Source organism: Molothrus aeneus, chromosome 8 (genome assembly GCF_037042795.1).
Source record: "Molothrus aeneus isolate 106 chromosome 8, BPBGC_Maene_1.0, whole genome shotgun sequence".
NCBI classification, from domain to species: Eukaryota; Metazoa; Chordata; class Aves; order Passeriformes; family Icteridae; genus Molothrus; species Molothrus aeneus.
The window spans coordinates 22701870-22719457 of NC_089653.1; the positions used below are offsets into that span (position 1 = coordinate 22701870).

At 43.8% G+C, this 17588-nt stretch overlaps 1 protein-coding gene across 2 annotated transcripts in view; it reads left to right on the forward strand.

The window, feature by feature from the left end:
- The first annotated feature begins 4837 nt into the window (after positions 1–4837).
- Positions 4838–17588, forward strand: part of FBXW4 (F-box and WD repeat domain containing 4) — a 59658-nt gene continuing 46907 nt past the window's right edge. The window contains exons 1-2 of one of the 2 annotated variants that reach the window (XM_066554761.1): positions 4838–5309; positions 16058–16153. In XM_066554761.1, the coding sequence (XP_066410858.1) occupies positions 5059–5309; positions 16058–16153 (347 nt within the window). In that variant the 5' untranslated portion in view covers positions 4838–5058. The remainder of the gene's footprint in view (positions 5310–16057; positions 16154–17588) is intronic. The other variant, XM_066554760.1, reaches the window with a different exon arrangement.

Below are 17588 nucleotides of genomic sequence, written 5' to 3' on the forward strand. Positions count from 1 at the left end.
ATTGTTGGGAAAACAGTTAAAACATTTTCTGAACCGATGCTTTAGATAATACTTTGATAAATGAGGTTTAAAACAGATAAAATATTCCGGGTGACTTCCTGGGAAGAACAGGTTAGTAAAACAAACAAACAAAACTCAAAATGCAAAGACAAGAAATAGGTATATGGCTTGTACTTAGCAAATAATAGAGGACTGTTCAAAATAAAATGCACAATAAACAGAGTCTGAACCAGTAAGATAAGACACTTCTGCTGGCTATGGGAGGTGATATATTTTTTTTATCGCACTGCAGTTTTGCCAAGCAAGAAAGATTTTGGAAGGCTCTGTTCCTTTTGATACACTAAAATATTTGAGAATCCCTTTTTATTGCCTTTTTCCCAAACCATTCAAGCAGCTCAGCTGCTTGATCAAAATACAAAAGCATTGCATGTGCCTAGCAAGTGGATAATGAAAGTGATCCCCTCAGTTTAGTATCTTTGTCAGCAGAGTGTAGTGAGAAAAGTAAACAAACAGCATCACTGATGACAAACTGATTTATGGAATTGTTTGTTATTATAATTTTCAGCATAATCATGACTAAAGGTCCCAATCCTGTGGCTGTTAAGAACATTGTAGGGATGTGTGCCCATAGTACTCATCAAAAGCTTCTTGTGGATGGGTTTTGGAATAGGGTCTGTTGAGAATATTTTTAAGGGAAGATTTTTTCACGTCCCTTTAACAGAACACATATGAAACAGCTTCTAATCCTGGTTTCTTCTGGCAAATATTTTACAGGTAAAACCAAATCAATATGTGTAATTTGGGAGAAAATTTAAAAGCAGAAAATTTGCCCCCAAATTTAGCATAACCTTTTAATTTTATCCTCTTTAATCCTTTGATAATTTTTGTGCTTCTCCTACAGAAAAGCAATTTTGCTAATCACCTTTGTGCCAATCCCTGCATTCCTGACAATAGCGTGAACAGCTTCCATCAAAGTCTTTGATGTGGGAAAGACACACACACACTTATAATCTGAAAACAATTCAGCTCCTTGGTTCTCAATGGTGAGCACTCTGCTTTAATAGAGTGCAAGTTCTGTGGAGGCTTCTAATCCTTTCTGCCAAACAGAAGAGACACAGTCAGGTAGCACACCTTATTCAGAAGTTAAAATAACATGTTACTTGCTCTTAGAGAAAATCAAAACAACTCAAGATCAAAAACAGATTCCGCCAACCCTAACGGGATAGACTTTCTACTCAGATAACTCTTGATCTAAGTGTGTAACAAGTAACCTGCTTTAATCCCTCAAAGCGATGGTGTTACAGATAAGTACTGTAGTAGCAGAGGAGGTGTCTTAAGTTTCAGAAATACACAAAAGCATTGGTTGGAAGGAAAAACAAAACAAAGAGCTGTCCACATGAATGTGTCTTTAGGTGGAAAGGTGTATTTGAGGGCACTGCAAATAATAAAACCCCTTGAAGACAGAAAAAAAAATGACAGGCAGGTATTCAAATGGTGTTTCTCCAAGCTGGATTTCATTGACTTATGCTGTTAAGGCTTTGCAGATTTAAGCCCCCTGATTCTTAGTTTACAAGCCGTTATACTGGAATGGTCTGCTACTTCAGCACAGAACCCTACCCCCTCTTCTAGAGGTTCAGACTGGTCATGAGCCATGAAAAGGACTGGGATCTTTGTAAGATTTGGGAAAGATACATTATTATGCTTACACTGCACTGAGCACCTGCTTTGAGTCCTTTATTAGAGTCTGAACAATGCAGTGCAAAATAATCATGCTACACATACAGTTTTAGGAATGGTTCAGAACCTTCCTTAGTTCTTGCTCCTGCAGACACCTACATAAGCACTTACTCTGGCATTGATGCAAAGAGTAAGACTATGGGGTTCTCAGTCTGCAATGCACAGCTTTGTGACAACTCTGCAACAGGCAGTATCCAAAACCATGCCTGAGAAAGTGTGTGCAAGGGTATGCAGCTGCTGGTATATTTCTCTTAAAAAAGAACCCAGAGAAAGTAATGGATGGCATCTATATTTTGGGCAAAAATAAGTATTGTTACTATGTTGTAAGACAATTGTCCATACTTGAAAACAATGCTATATTTAAGAGGAATGTATTGTAATTTTTTTTTCATACTGCTCTGTGTCCCCTGCTTGAAGCATAGTTGACCTTCTCCAAGATTACTGGGTGTAAACACCTTTCATCCGAACCAAATATTTCACAGTTGTTTATACCTTGGGTTACAAACTGCAAGGCACTAAGGTCCCCTTCTTCACATGCACTTGTCCATACCTTGGACCTGGTATCCCAGAGGGTCATGCTGCACATGTACTTTGCACCCAGGCTCCTTTGCTCTGCACCAAGTAGTTTCCCTTGGTAAAGCAGCACAGCCAGAGGCTGGAGACTGTCCACTGGGATTTGGGTGCCACACAGTGCAGGGAGACCCGCACTATGCACATGCTGCAGAGTAAGAGAACCTAAGACTAGAAGAATCCCCTTGGACTGTCTTGGTCTGATATCCTGAGTTAGGACTCTCCAGGTCAATTCCTGGTGAAGTTTTAGCAGTTTTGGTCAAGCCTCTCTCTCTCTCTCTGAGGAAAAAAACCCGAAACCAAACCCAACCGGTATTGTTTTTTATAAATCCAGTAATGGTGAATCTACCATAAATCTTGGTAAGCTGTTTCAGCAGTTGATTTTATTCACTACAAAAGCACACCTCATTCACAAATTTGTTTCCCATCACCTTCTGTCAAGAGATCTTATCTCTTTGTCTGTTAAACGGAAGATTCAGATTTTTCTTCCGGTTTCAGTGCTCCTAAGGTAAGATCCCCTCACACCTTAACCTTCTCTTTAGAAAGCTAAAATAGATTGAGCTCTTTGGGTCTTACAAAACATGTCTGACAGTCCTGTAATCATTCTTTACCACTCTTCTTTGAAACTCCTCTAGTTTTTAAACATCCTTCTTGAAGTGTTGTCTAGACAAATTATTTCCAAAACAGTCACAACAGAGTCAAAACCAGAGGTAAAAGAACTCTGAGCTCTTGTTTTTTTCCCAGGACAGCACCAGTCCTTTGGTCACAGCACAGCAGAAGGAGCTCACGTTCTGCTGATTATTCATCTTAATGAAGTCTTTACAGAATTGCAGCTTTGCAGGATAGAGTTACATCCTTTCAGTGTGACCTACATTCTTTGTTCCTAGATGTGAGACTTTACATTTGGCTAGATTGAAATACATATGATGTGATTATGCCTAAACTTAACTTAGGGCTATGCAGCCATAAGCATCCTTTGCCTCTTGCTCCATGCTTTGTGCCTCCTACAAAGCTTTGCTAAGAAGGATTTCAGATTTTTTTTCAGATTAGTAAATATTATGTTAGTAAATATATTAAATAGTGTGGGGTGCATAAGCAGTTTCTGTGGGATCCTGCTAGAGAAAGACCAACTTGAAAGTAAGTATGTCTTCACAATAACAATTCCAGACAGAGAAGTCACTCAGCTTTTAATAATTTTAATGTTTCAGAAAATATTGTAGTCTGATACAAAAAGAACCAAGTTTCATATCATCAGAAAGATATGAAATTGACAAAACTGCATCCACACAAAGTTTCCATAATCTTAAGCAAAATTTGTTGTATTACCTCCCTTTCAGCTGGCTACTTAAGTCCTGTACTAGATGTGCTGTTATTTCACCTGAGCTCAAACTCAGGTTGAGAAATTTTTAATTACTTCAGACATCACTCCTTAAAAATGCTGATAAAAAAATCTGCTGCCTTCTGAAACTTCATTGACTTCCAGGATATATTAAAACTAGTGTAAATGGACCAGAGCGCTCCTTATCCAGCAGTTTTGAACCTCTAAAATAACAGGCTTCCAAGCCTGTTGATTTACTCATAGGAGTATTTGGGAGCTTCAGATTAGACAGACAAGATGACTTTTTGGAATAGGATGCAAGTACTGTCAAGTGGCCTGTATACTATGGTAACCTCATTATATGCTAAAATTTATTATCCTACTCCACCCTGCAAAATGAGATGTTGATTGTGGTGGTAAGTGATACCTGTTCAAAGCATTCTAGGCAGATGATGAACTTCTTATAATTTATCTAATTTTTTTTTATTTTGAGGGAGAAATTTCCCCAGCATTTCAGGCTTCTGTAGAGTGGAAAGTACGGTAAGAAAGAATAACACAACACTAGACTCATATTTTCCTGCTCCACTGTCTTGCCATTTTGGATCAGAATCCTGCATTGTCAGTACTCCAGGCTCCTGTGGATGGCAACAATGACTCAGTTATTATGAACTGTTCTTTCGAGGTGGTGTGCTTGTGTATGTGTACACACACGTGTGAACTGTGAGAGCACTTTTCAGACCCCACCCCTCTGTGGAGCTCCGGAGGGGGTAATGGACTGCAAGGAAGGGTGCTGGTGAAAAGCCAGCCCTAAATCCACTGTAGCAAGGCCTGCTCTGTTGTGGGGAAGACCCTTTCTTTTACGTGTCACAGGAACCTGGGAGTGTTGAAAACTGCTGTGCAGCACCAGATGACCTCTGCCGTCACTTCGTGGGTGACAGGTGCTCCCGACTCTGATCAAGGATAATTAATGAGCATTAAATCACCTTGCTGTTCACCTTCCTTTGCAGGAGTGCAGTACCTAGCTGGTGTTGCTCCAGGTGGTGAGGCAGATGTTCTGGTTACCTGGGATCGCCATCCCCACCATTAATTGTTCACGTTATTAATGAATACTCAGATCAGGTGACGTTGCTAAGCGCAGATGGGAAGATACAGACCCGGGAGCTGGTCGTGGCGTGGCGAGGGGGTGTGGGGGAGGACAACTGGCACAGGGGGAGTCCCAGCGGCTCCCGTTAATGAATTAATCCGCTAACGAGGGTGGGCTCGGCGGCCCGTGCCCCTCCGGTCCCGCAGCCGCCTCCTCCCCCGGAGGGGGCAGTGACAGGCAGCGGCTTCTGCCCCATGTGACTGGGGAGCGGCTGCCCCGTCCATGGCTTGGCCTCCCCCGGGCAGCGCAGCTCCGGCTCCCGGGGAGGAGGGGCGGGAGCTGCTGCTCCATGGGGAGGAAGGGCAGCCCCCGATCCCCCCAGGCGGAGGGGGGATCCCGGGCCGCCTCCCCCCCCTCCCCGCTCTGGGCCTTACCTGAGGAGCTGCTGCTCCTCATCTGCTCCTACCTGGACGCGCAGGCCTTGGGCCGCCTGGCCCAGGTCTGCCGCCGCCTGCGCTTCCTCAGCAGCCGCGATGTCCTCTGGAGGCGCATAGCCCGCGGCTGCCTCAACTCCGGCTTCACCCAGCTCGGCACTGATCTGTAAGCGCGGCCTTCCCGGCGGAAGGGCGGGGGGCGGCGGCGGCGGCGGCCCGGAAAGGCCGGGGATGCCGCGGCCCAGCCGGTTGCCAGGGCCGCGCTGCGCTCCTGGCGTGGCCGCCGCTGGGCCGCGAGGGGCGGGGGACGCGGGGCCATTCCCGAAGCGCGGTTGCGCCGCCCTTTCCCTGCGCCAGGAGGGGCGGTGAGGGCGCGGGAAGGGCCTCCCTGGGAGGGAGCGGCCGATGGCGCACACCAGGGCGGCGGGGCCCGGCCCCGGCGCTGCCCGGAGGGGTTGGGGGAGGCGCCTCTTGTCCCCGCGAGGGAGCGGCGAGGACGGGGCTTTCGCGGCGTGTCTCACTGTCAGGCCCAGCGGGAGTGCTGGAGCGTGAGGCCCTTTCCATGTCTGGAGAACTGTGTCCAGTTCTGGCCTTCTCAGTCCAAGACAGGCAGCTATGGGTGAGGATCCAGCGGGGGCCGCAAAGAATGATAAGGGTTCTGGAACATCTCCCCAGTAGGGAGAGACTGTGGGAGCCAGGCCTGTTCAGTCTAGAGAGACTGAGCAGGATCTCATCAATGCATATAAGTGTCTCAAAGGCAGGTGTCAGCAACAGGATGAGTGGCAACGTCCATAAATTAAAACAAAGTTTCACCTCTGCATGAGGAAGAACATTATGCTCAGTGTGGCAAAGCGCTGGAACGGGCTGCCGAGGGAGGGCACGGAGTCTCCCTCTGGAGACATTCAAAACCTACCTGGACTCCTGAAACCTGCTCTAGGTCACTCTGCCTTGGCAGGGAGGCTGGACTGGATTATATTCAGAGGTCTTTTCCAACCCTAATAATTCTGTGATTTTGTGATCTTCTCAGTCCCCAGACCCCTCCAAACACTGAGGCTTGGGGGCTTCAGGCTGGGGGAGGTTGGAACACAAGGAGATGGATGGAGCTGCTGTGTGCAGCTGGCATGGATCCTGTATGCCCACACACTCTCCCCACTTCTGAGCAGTGATCTCTGCCATGGTCTTGAAAACACTTCAGAGAAGAAGCTGCAAGGGAGCAAGGCCTGGGACGGCATCCTGGGAAAAGGCTGGAGAGTGGGCTTAGTGCATTCTTGGGTGAAAGAGCTGTTGTGGGCCCTCAGGAACATGTGTCTTAGGTTCTCACAGAGCAGCTTGCTGGTATAAATGGTGATGGCTGGCACAGAGAAAGTGACTCCTGTTCTTTTCATGGCTTCTGAGTTTTAAAGTTTTGTGAGTAGGAATTGAGGTTTTTTTCCTGGGGTCTTTATCTTTCCCCCAGTTCAACAGCACAGCACAGCACAGGTTAGGAATAGGGTCAAGCCCTCTAGGCTTTGCAGTGTGCATGACACCAGCATCTTCTTAGATGAAGTGCCTTTGGGGCTTGGGCCTCGGCAGTGGTCGGTGTTGATCCAGAGTTTGCCTTTCTTCTCTCAAATTTGGCTGTGTCCCAAGTGCCACTTGGAGGCAACTTCACAAAGTGGGTCTTCCTTCCTCATTTAAGGATCCTAAGAGAAGTTTGTGTTCTTAGGATCTACAAATTCCTTCCAATGGCTTCTCTTTAGCTGCCAGCATGGACATTGTTTGTCATTCAGTGACTCAGTATTGTTTCCATAAACACTGTGCTGACATGACTCAAAAGAAAGGATGGCGAGTTTTGACCCCTGTTTTGCTGTCTGATGTTGCTGTCTCATCAATGCATAGACTTTAGAGAAACAATTATTGCTTCTGCTGGCAGGAGCAGAACTTTGCTGGTGCTGAAAATTCTTGTGTTGGGTTTTCAGACCCTCTCGGTGTTCACAGGTTGGAAGTTAAGCACAGTTCCCTTGGAAGTCAGGAGGAATAAGCACTGTGGAATGGCTGTGCTTTGGACTCTTGTCTACTGTAATATATGATTTTGTCTCCTGAGGAAATGAAGTTCTGTATTTTTCATTAAGAATAAGGTGATACTCCGCTCCTTCAGTTGCAGGAGGGATCAGGTGTACAGCAGAGCAGGTGCAGTGTGTGTAAGGACCACCACTTCCCCCTGCAGAGGAATGCAGGTCTATAAACAGCTACAGAAGAGATTTGCTAGGTCAGAGGGCTTCAGAGAAGGGAAGGCTGCTTGAGTTTTGAACTCACAAGGATTTCAGTGCTGTTAGATTTGCTATGAACAGTTTTTTTTTTTTTTAGTAATTCTAGGATATACTTTTGTGCTGTGTCCTATTTTTAAGTTTTCCTCAAACAGCTCCAGTACTGAGAGCTGCTTTTAGCATTGGTCAACACTTCCCTTGGTCCTGAGGAGTTCAATCATAGGTAACACACTAAGTTACATTACAAGTGGTTGTGAAGCAACCTTGAGATATATCTGGAGGATGATTCCTTTAATTACTTTTAACTTCATATAAGGCTCAGACAGTCTCCAGTTCCTTGAAATAGTATATCAAATCCTATGGAGAATACCTGAAAAACAAACACTTGTTTTCACAGGGTGGAGATCCAGCATCTGGGGGCAGTTGCAGGAGTTTTATTCCAATAGGGTAGAGAGTTTGGCAACAAATACAAGGCAAGGGCATACTGCAGAACCAGGAGGTCTGGATATCTGAATATCTGCAGAAGAACCAATATGGCTGCATGTGTTGAGTTGTACAATTGTAAAATTTGTACTGAAATTTTAGTACAAAGCTGAAGAAGAGTTTAACAGTCTCTGTGGCAGCTCAGGGGTTTTAACTAGCCATGTCTCTTCTGTAGCACTTGCTCCTCGTGCACGTCTCCAAGATCAAGAGCCATCTCCCAGATTGCTGCTCTTGCAGTTGAGGGAGTAAGATTTGCAGAGAGATACTGTATTTTATTTGAGTAGTCAGTACAAGTTGGGGAGGGAGTTTAGGCAAGCTTCTGGGCACACCATCCTTCTTAATAGCAATTTTAAGTAGAAACCTGGTAGATTGCTCGTTGAAGGTTAAATTTGAGCTGAGTAGGTATTTAAGCTAAAATATTACTGTGAAAATAGAATGGTGATGAAGATGTTGGATAGCTGGACCTTCTTGATAACTGTGCTTGCTTAGTGATATGGAATAACTCTTAAGTTTGTCAAACTTGGCTTTGACTCACTCAGGAGCTGAAGCTTCTATTGCATGTGCTGGCTAATGTTGCATGAGGTGAACACTAGTTTTTTCTCTTGAGAGGTTTTTGTGCAATACTGTGTGCAGTTGAGAAAGCAAAGGCTGAAACCGTTTATGGTTAATATACTTAATGAAATAACATGCATGGTTCTCACATTAGATCTTAACTGATGGTCCCTGGGAGGCTGGCATAAGTTAAAAACTAGTCTAGGGAGTATTTACAGTTTAAGACAAAAATCCATCTCAGAATAGTTTGATCATTTCTGCTGTTAAGTGGCTTTTGATAAGCCATCTGTTAATGCTTTGTAAATAGCAATAAATTTCAGCCTAAAGGAGATAGCTGTGAAACTTAACTCCTGCCCCACTTTCCCATTTTCAAAAAGGTGATAAACTTGAAAATGACACTCTTTCTTTAAAATGCTTTTTCTGTTGGGTATATCTTCAGATAATCGTCACAACAAAGATCAGAAGTAAGAAGCTTTATCTTGTATGTGAAAAAACTGTTTGAACAGTCAGCTTGCTTATAAAACTTCTTTCTGCCAAAATAGGAAAGAGGTAAGATTGATAAGAAACTGGTTGCAAACCCCTAGCTATTAGCGGCATGGAGAAGAAAAATAGTAGTATATGTAAAACCAAAATTATTTAATTTTTAAAATTGTCATCCTGACTACATACTTTTAAAAATTGCCAGCTGTGGTTATCTCTGGATACATGCTTGTGCTTAAACGATATTAAACTAAGTTGGTAATGATGTCAAAGGAAGATGTGGACTTAAGCCCAGACACTAGCTGTTATGCTGAAAGGCATATTCACAATATTGACAATCTCTAATGTTTTCACTTTCTGGTAGATTCAGCCAATTGGGAGGCACAGATGTAAGCCAAGTTAAGTGTTTAAGGCATGGATTCAATTGTGCAGTTGTAGGAGAAGAAAGAAGTTTGCTTTGAGGGATGTATCTGTATACTTCATTCCTTTGGCAGAGGGGAGGGAATCACGAGGTTCACATCCACCTGAGTCACTGTATGTTAGGGATGGTAGGGGCTGATCTGGAAGAGTTCTTGAAGCACATTCTCAGTGTTAAAAATGTGCTGTTTCTTTGTTGAATCAGCAGTAACTAAATGCTAAATAGGATATTGTGTCACTCTTATGGAAGTACAGAGTGGCTTTACATGGATGTGCTTCTTGGCATCTGAACTGTGAGTCTCTCTAGATCAGATTGTCAGTTTTTCTGTATAAACAAGTTAATTTTATGTATAGACCTGCACTGCTACAAGACCTTGTCATGAGGGTGATAAAAAAAGAGTCCTTATGCTAAGATTTTTGCTTTACTCAGTCACAGGAGCAGCTGAAGTAAAAGTTGAGCCATGTCTTCATGATATAAGGTGAAAGGAGAATTTTTTGTTTCAAAAATGCGTGGCAGCATATCACAGAAAAGTTAAGGCTTAACAGCTCTTTCTGCAGCTAAACTGTAGCTGAGTAATAACACAAAGCCTTTGGGGGTTTTGGTGATATAGTGATATTACAGTTGTGTCCTGTAGTCTGTGTCTGTTTTGCCAGCTGTTGTGCAGGCCCAGCAAGAGCAGTCTGTGCCCTGACGAGCTCGCTGCCTAAATAGCCAGGGTAAACAGGGGCTGGAGGGGAAGGAGAGGCAGGGAGATGTCAACCAAGCTGCCCTCTGTGCAGCAGGTCAGTGTCAGAGCCAGGAATAGCAGAGGGTGCTTTAAGCCTTTATCCAGGGCCTGCTTGCTGGACCACCTTGGACTGGAGAAATCGGAGGGGCAAAGAGCTCATTGTAAGGTGATTCTTTATTTAAGGCATGGAAGAAAGGAGTAAAGTTGCAGCTGGGCTAAACTTATTTCCTCTTTGTTACAAAGGAATTTTAGAGGGCAGGTTAAAAGTTGGAACCTAAATAGCTTGACAATTTGCTCTTTGTAATGTATTAATAGACATAAAAATATGAAGTGTTCCACTGCATGTTTTCTCCCTGTCTTCTGTTCTGCCTTGCCCACTAGGATCATGGTATATTCTCCAGTTCAGAGAAGCAGACTCATTAATGGACAGATTTATCATCTATGAGTATTTAAGAGCTTGTGTAAGCATTTTGGTGAGTTAATAAAAGCTGTGTTTTCTCCAGATCTTGGAAAAATGTATGTACCTACAGGAGCAGGAAATGGCCAATCTCTGCCAGTCAAATCCAAATGCAAACTGCAGCAATCATAGGAGACCTCAGCCTTCACCACTGGAGGGGGAGGGAGAGTGAATGCTTGTAAAGCTGCTTCAGTTTCCTTCATCTTTTAAAACTTGTTTTAAAAACAAGGTTTCATTACTTTAAGACAGAAATGAAGAAGGCAATGAACTGCTGCAGATGATGCAGAGGGGGATACTCTGGGGAGGATATTGCAGTAACAAAAAAATCTTGGATGAAGGAATGCAGCTCTTGCTTTGTGCTGGAAAAGTCAGTGGTTTTCATAAACCTGCTGTTACATTTATTCTTACTCTGCCTTAAACTGTTAGTGCTGAGCAGGACAGATCTGCCAGGACAGCTCCACAACCTTGAAACTACTGCTTTTTCTGGGAATGTGAAGTTGTTTGTAAGAGTTCTTTGAGGCCTGCTACCCTTCCCTTAAGATCTTCACTAGTACAAAGAGAAAGAAGAATTTTATGTAGTACAGGGCTTAAAATATGTGTGCTTTGTTTGTTGCTGTTACCCCTGTTGGACTAGGTATGGGTTATTTCATTCTATCCAAGTACTTCATACTGACAATCTACTCTTTCAAATACATTTCACACTTCTTCAGCAGCTTCAGGTTTTCTCATAATCTTTCCAGAGCAGTGCATTTTTTGAAGAAGCCCAGATTTTGTCTCCAAAAAGCCTACGAAACTCTCCGAGAGAGTCCAAATCCTGGCAGGAGTTTCTAGCCAGCATCCCATTGCAGTCACTTGTAAGGGAGAGGGCATCTGGTGGCAGAGTGGCCTGGCTCAGTCTTGGTGGTGGTGATTTTTTGGGAAGCCTTTGTGAAAGTGTGTGTCCTTGCTATGTGCACAAAAATTTGTTAGCACCTCTGAGTATTATGGCAGCCTCTGCCTTCTTCATGAGGTGACTTGTTCACAAGAGCTGTTTGGTGGAGCACTTGACAGCCTGGTAACATCTGAGATGGCACAGACACACCAGAGGAAGCAAGGAACATTGAGGAACAGTCAGCAGAACCCTTTTCCATCTCAGAGTTATTTGAACCCATGTCCCATAGGGAGAGGGGAGCAGAAGGGACAGGCTGAACATGGCAGTAAGCTAAATAAGGGTCATGTGCTTAAGGAATTCAGTTGGAATTTTTGTCCTGGAAGAGACATTTAGCAAGCCAACCGACTTGAGGACAGTAACAGAGGTTCCTGACATAAATAGCTTTTCCCTCTTGGCTGGCTGTTGGTGGCCCATGACTTGTAGCTGCACTGAGACCCTGCCACTCAACAGGTGTGTCCCGACTACACAAATAAGTGCAGTTGGTCATTGTGTTAGCCAGCCTTGCCACAGGGCCAAGGTTGATAGTGGGGCTTAGCCACTGTGACCTGTTTGTTCTCTCTATGACCCTTCCAGTCAGGCCTCAGGCAGGCTGGTGACAGCTTTTATGCAGACAGCAGATTTTGTCCACAGAAGAAATTCAGTCCCAGCAGGTCTCTGCAGACTTGCATTTCCAGATGAGCTCTTCAGTACTTAAGATGTAGCAAAACATGAAGGACTTTGGTGGGTTAGGTTGCCCCATGCAGCTGGGAAAATACACAGCATGACATGTTGGTGTTATCTTCTGTAACACGGCCTATGTTGTTGCAGGCACCACTGTTTTGGCACATGCTGAAATTGTAGACAGCCAGCAGAAATCTCCCTGGGATGCAGCACAGCACAGAAGCTCTTGCTGTTGCAGAAATACCATTTCTGGTGGAAAAGGACTTCGGATGGGGAGGGGATCACTGAAGGCAAGATCTGTTGGAGGTGAAGCTTTAGGAGGTGGTATGCCCTGGCTGAGTGATTCTTTCATTGCTTTCTTTTGGGGCCCAGGCCAGCAACTGCCTTGGTACCTGAGGTCACCTGGGTCACTTGGTGCTGTGTGGGGACAGTTCCAGTCTCTTACTTCAGCAGCTGGGAAGTGGGCTCCAGAAGGAATATTACATTTCTTTTGGTAACTCTGCCAAGAAAGAGAGGAAATTCATAATTTGAGCAAAATACTTTTAGCTTTTTTTTTTGTAGAGTAGGGAGAGGTAGGAAGGGGGAAATGAAAAATCCTTTATAAGGGGTTGCTCGGGATGATTTTTGTCCTGGAGCTCCCTCTCAGGCTGTAAGAAATGTTTACCTTCTCTTCCTTAGTATAACCAAGTCTTTGAAAAGGGAGCCTCCATCAGGAATGCATGCAATTGGAAACATGCATTGGCTCAGGTCATGTATTGCACTATGATTTGGGATCCTGATAGAGTGCTTTTTGGTGGTAATTAGATAATAACAAAGACAGACTTGTATGTTGTGAGTAATGTAACTTTATCAAATATTGGTAATTGTGATGCCCTAGCAGAGGTGTAAGATGACGCACTCTAAAGGGCTTTAAGAACATTTTGCTTGAATTTCATTGTGTTTTTATAATCAGTGTTCACTCATTCCTTCATCCTGTGTTTCCTGTCATCCTTCTAGGATGCTGGACTGTACCTCAGTTGCTTTCTGATTCAGGCCTGTGTAGGTCCCGCTAAAAATACCAGTCCTTCCTCAGTGAGTCAGCCTTCAGCAGTCTTGAAGTTCACTGTTGGGTGCCTTCTCTGGGAACACAAATGCCAAGATCTTGATTTCACAGAGTAGTTAAGCAGGTCCTGAATTTTAAGCCTGTGGCTTAGTATTTTTCTGGATTGTATACCAAGAAAGTGGATATGCCAGTGGATAGTGTTCCCTCCATAGCATTTTGTGTAACATTTGGCTTCATATGGTGGTTTAGTCTCCTGAATCTTTGAATGTTCAACACAGTTGCTGAAGTAAGAGGTACCTAGTTAAGTCAACCACTCGGTGCAGGTGTGTGATGTCTGTTGATTGCCTTGGTCATCATGGAAAAATTCTTAAAAGTTTGCAAGTGTAGAAAGTGTGTTGATCATGACTGAAACAAAATAGGCTCTTGTAGGGGAGAAAAGGAATTTTTTTATCAAATTGTTAAGTTTGTATGGTAATGACATTTTTAACTTTCTAAGATTTGAGAATTGTTCTCAGGCATTGCAGTGATACTCATCACATTTTTGATGCATTCTGGGAATTGCTCTGGAGGGATGATGTTGAGGAAGCAAATCAGGTGATCAGATTGTATCTCAGCAGTTGATTCCATAGCTGGGCTTGATTTAAGTTCTGATGTGAGGGATCGAATGTCTCTGACCAGCACTGCACTTCAGCATTTGCTGCCCCATAATTTGCAAAAGGGAGGGATGTATCAGTCCAATTTTCTACATCATCTTTCTCCATATCATCTGTCCCTTTTCTTGCATCTATTTTGAATAAATAAAATGTCTGGGATATAAAAGCAGGATACTTTTAAGACATGTTTAAATTAGCTGGATCCAGAATTGCTGTATGGAGGACGAAGGCTGGATGAATAATATATCTATTAAGAATAAAACAAACCAAAACACCACCCTGACCACCCCCTCCCAAATCCCATCAGACCTCCCCCATATATAGTCTCCCCACCCAACCCTCATCCCCTCCAGACAGGAACTGTTGATATGTGGGAAAGAATGAGGTGTCTGTTTCAAAAGTAACTGCAATAGTGAACTGGGGCTCTGGGCTGAGCCAACACGTGACTCTTCAGAACTTCCATTTTCAGCAGTAGGAGGGTCAAGGCCTGCTAGAAAAGGGACCAGCAGGTCCCTTTGGAGGAGGGAGCAGCCAAGATGGAAGCTGCTTTTTTGACCTTGGAGTCACCTTTTTCAGAGCCTTGGAAATTACATCGAGTCTTAGTAGGGTTTATGCATTGAGCTCAGAATGTCTGGTTGGGCCAGCATGTGTTGGGAGGGGGATGTGGCATGAGTGTGTTTTCCATCACTGTGCAACCTGGTGACTTGAAATCTGTATGTGGGGAGAACTTAACTGAGGGTTGAGTGTAGGGAAGAGAAGTGTTTTGGAGTAATGAATGGAATTGCATGTAGGCGGAGAGCCTGAACTCTGTCTGGGAGAGTAATAAGCAATGATGAGAGTGGATCTGACCTGACTTTTTGGTACTGTGCATTCCCCATCTCACACACTATCTGGCCTCATGAGCTCTTGCAAGTGCTCCCTTTAAAAAAGGAATTCCTCTTCTTGCAGCCTAGTCTAACTCTATTTTGGTTTTGTTTGTTTGTTTTTAAATGGCTATGAAAAATAAAAAGCCTGTAGCTTTCTAAATTCGGTTTTAATTGGTGTGGCTCTACTGATCATAAACGTAAAGTTGCAAAGCTTTCTAGAGGATGAAAAGCTTTTCTGTGTGTGGTTTCTGTTTTTGTTTAAAATGGGTCACATGCCCAGGAATGCAGTCAAATTATAATGGTGACTAAGTGCCGGAAAGCATAGAAAAGAGGAGGGAAGGGTGAGCAGAAAAAAAGGAGCCTGAGGCTATGGAAGGAAGGCTGGGAAAATAAGAATCTGGCCAGACCCCAGGGCCAGGTTAGAGATTCCTGCACCCATTAACACAGGAGATGTTTATTTACAGGGAGCTAATCTTTGTTTTAAAAATGACAGAGTACCCGAAAATGCTACTTTTGGGAAGTAGATTGGAGGGGCTATAGGGATGGGAGGAAGAAACTGGTCCTCATGAGGCACCAGTTCCCATCTCTCAAGGATCTTCCTTTCTCTCAATGTATCTGGCTGTGTTGGCTGTTGAGAAACGCATGAATGTGGGATAAACTCTTGTAGTCTAGTAAATGTAACCCCTAGTTACAAAGGATAATTTCTAGAGTTTCTTCTTGTTTGTATTTTCTGAACTTTTCTATCTAAGCAACTGCAGTAAGGATTTTGAATAATTAAATTTATGATATGAGAAAGATGGGAGCTAAAGTTGCCATTCCCCATGTCTTTAATCAACTCTGGATCATGAAAACAAAACAGGTGTTGAACAGCTGCTTGAGCTGGGTATATTCATGTAGACTCTAAGGAGACCTTGGTCCCAGGTCTCTGTGGTACTTACTTTTTGTCACATCTTGAAGAGTATTGATCTTGGTTTGTCTCAGCTCATTCCAATAACTTTGATTTGTAGTCCAGCAATAGTCTTATCAATAGCTTTATCTGACTGTAAAGAGAAAACTTTCCAGCGATATGCTGGTGGTTTCTTTCTGTGTTATCTTGTTTGGATTACATTTTGTCTGAACCTGTGCTGCATTCAGTATACTTGGTCAAGTCTTGATCATATTTCAGGTTTGTGATCATCAGAGGTGGCTTTCTTAGCTGGTAATCCCTCACTCTTGTCAGTGTTCCTTTCTTGTCAGCTCTCATGAATGTCCTCACTGTAGTGTGGCACTGCACCATCAGTGTGTGTCAGTTCACCATTGTGGAACCAGGGTGAGAGCTTACCTGTGGCCGTCTTGAATGCATTTGTTGTCCAGAAGGCATCAGCCCTGGTTGCTAATCTCATCTCTCCTCTCTCTGCAGAGCTCCTGGCATTCCAGTGAAGGAAAGGGTGAAGATATCTCAGAACTGGAGGCATGGACGCTGCCAGAGGGAGACAGTCCTGAAATGGAAATGCAAGCAAGTGGCTCCTTCCTCTTCTTCTTTGTTATGTGACAGCAGCTGTGGGGCCTTGGGTGTGTGCCTGTGCCCTGAAATGAGGTGTTTCCTGCTCTTTGTGCTCCATGGGGTCTTACAAGTGATTGTTGCTGGCTTGTTTTGGGTGTTCCTGGCTAGCTGGGTGTGGGATAACCTGAGTTGCTGCCTTGCCCTAGGGATTCATGCTGAGTGTCAAGAGTTTCTTTCTTAGTAATTTGAATTTGTCTTTGTTCTGATCTGTACAGTTTTAGTCACATTTAGCAACCTTTACTACAAACCGTTGCATTCATGTCTACTGCTGTATACCAGGAGCAATCTTTTGTCCTGCTCTCACAATGAGCCCACCTTGATCCCAGATGTGGACTTAGGTGTTCCCTCAAAAATGCTTTGTGTCCCTTGGTTTATCCTGGATTCTGATTTGGATGTACAAATCTAAAATGCTAATTGCCATTCATCTGCCTTTTGCTCTTCATTTTCATGCTTCTCTCCTTCACTTAAAAAAAAAAGTATATTTGACATTAATGATAGGAGCTTGTTGTTAAATTCTTGTTTGCAAAGGTGTACTTGGCTTTAAAAGCAAAGCATAAGATAGGTCTCTTGTCTGAGCTGCACATTGAAATTTTCAGCCTTCAGCACGTTGAAATTTTCAGCCTTCAGCACATTGAAATTTTCAGCCTTCACATCATCAGACTGAAGGAAAAATGAGAAAGACTGTGGTTTGTTAGCTGCTGGAGAACAGGGACCTTCTACTGAGCTTTCATGCCTTTTTGTGCTGTGTAGATTGAAGTGGTGCATAATGTGCCACTTCTTGCCTAGAGTCCTGGGAACAGCTGTAATGAGCAGAGTGGGTTTTGGTGCAGGTTGTATACCTGCCTTTGAAGTGCTTGCAACCATCTGTGAAGACAGGCTCTGTGGATATTAGAGATCATTACTAAACCAGCTTCCCAAGTGAAAAGGCAAGGACTGATTTAATGAGGCCACCATCCAAATGGCATCTCCTAATTTTCGTTTATTCTGCTTCAGATTTTTTACTTCTCCTTATGAAAAAGCCATAGAAAAAGGTAAAAAGCTAAACTTGTGCAAAAGGAGAGCTGCAGAAACTGGCTGTAGTCTAGGTAAGCTGGATATTCACTTGCTTTTAGAGGACTGCGTAGGAGTGGAGGAAGGAAGGGGAAATCAAAGCCTGCCTGAACCCAGAGCTCCTGCTCTAAAGATGCCTCTTACTTTTTCCATGTATATGATCAAGTCCCAGATGAATATTATAATCTCAGCTACTTTGTCCATGTGATTAAAGGCCTGTTACTGGAGATGAATACAGGCAAGCTGGAACCTTCTGTCTAATGAGCAATCTTGTCCTCTTACTTGTGTCTAGTTGTTCATTGTGATGTTACAAGGTACGGCTGTGTGTAATGACTCT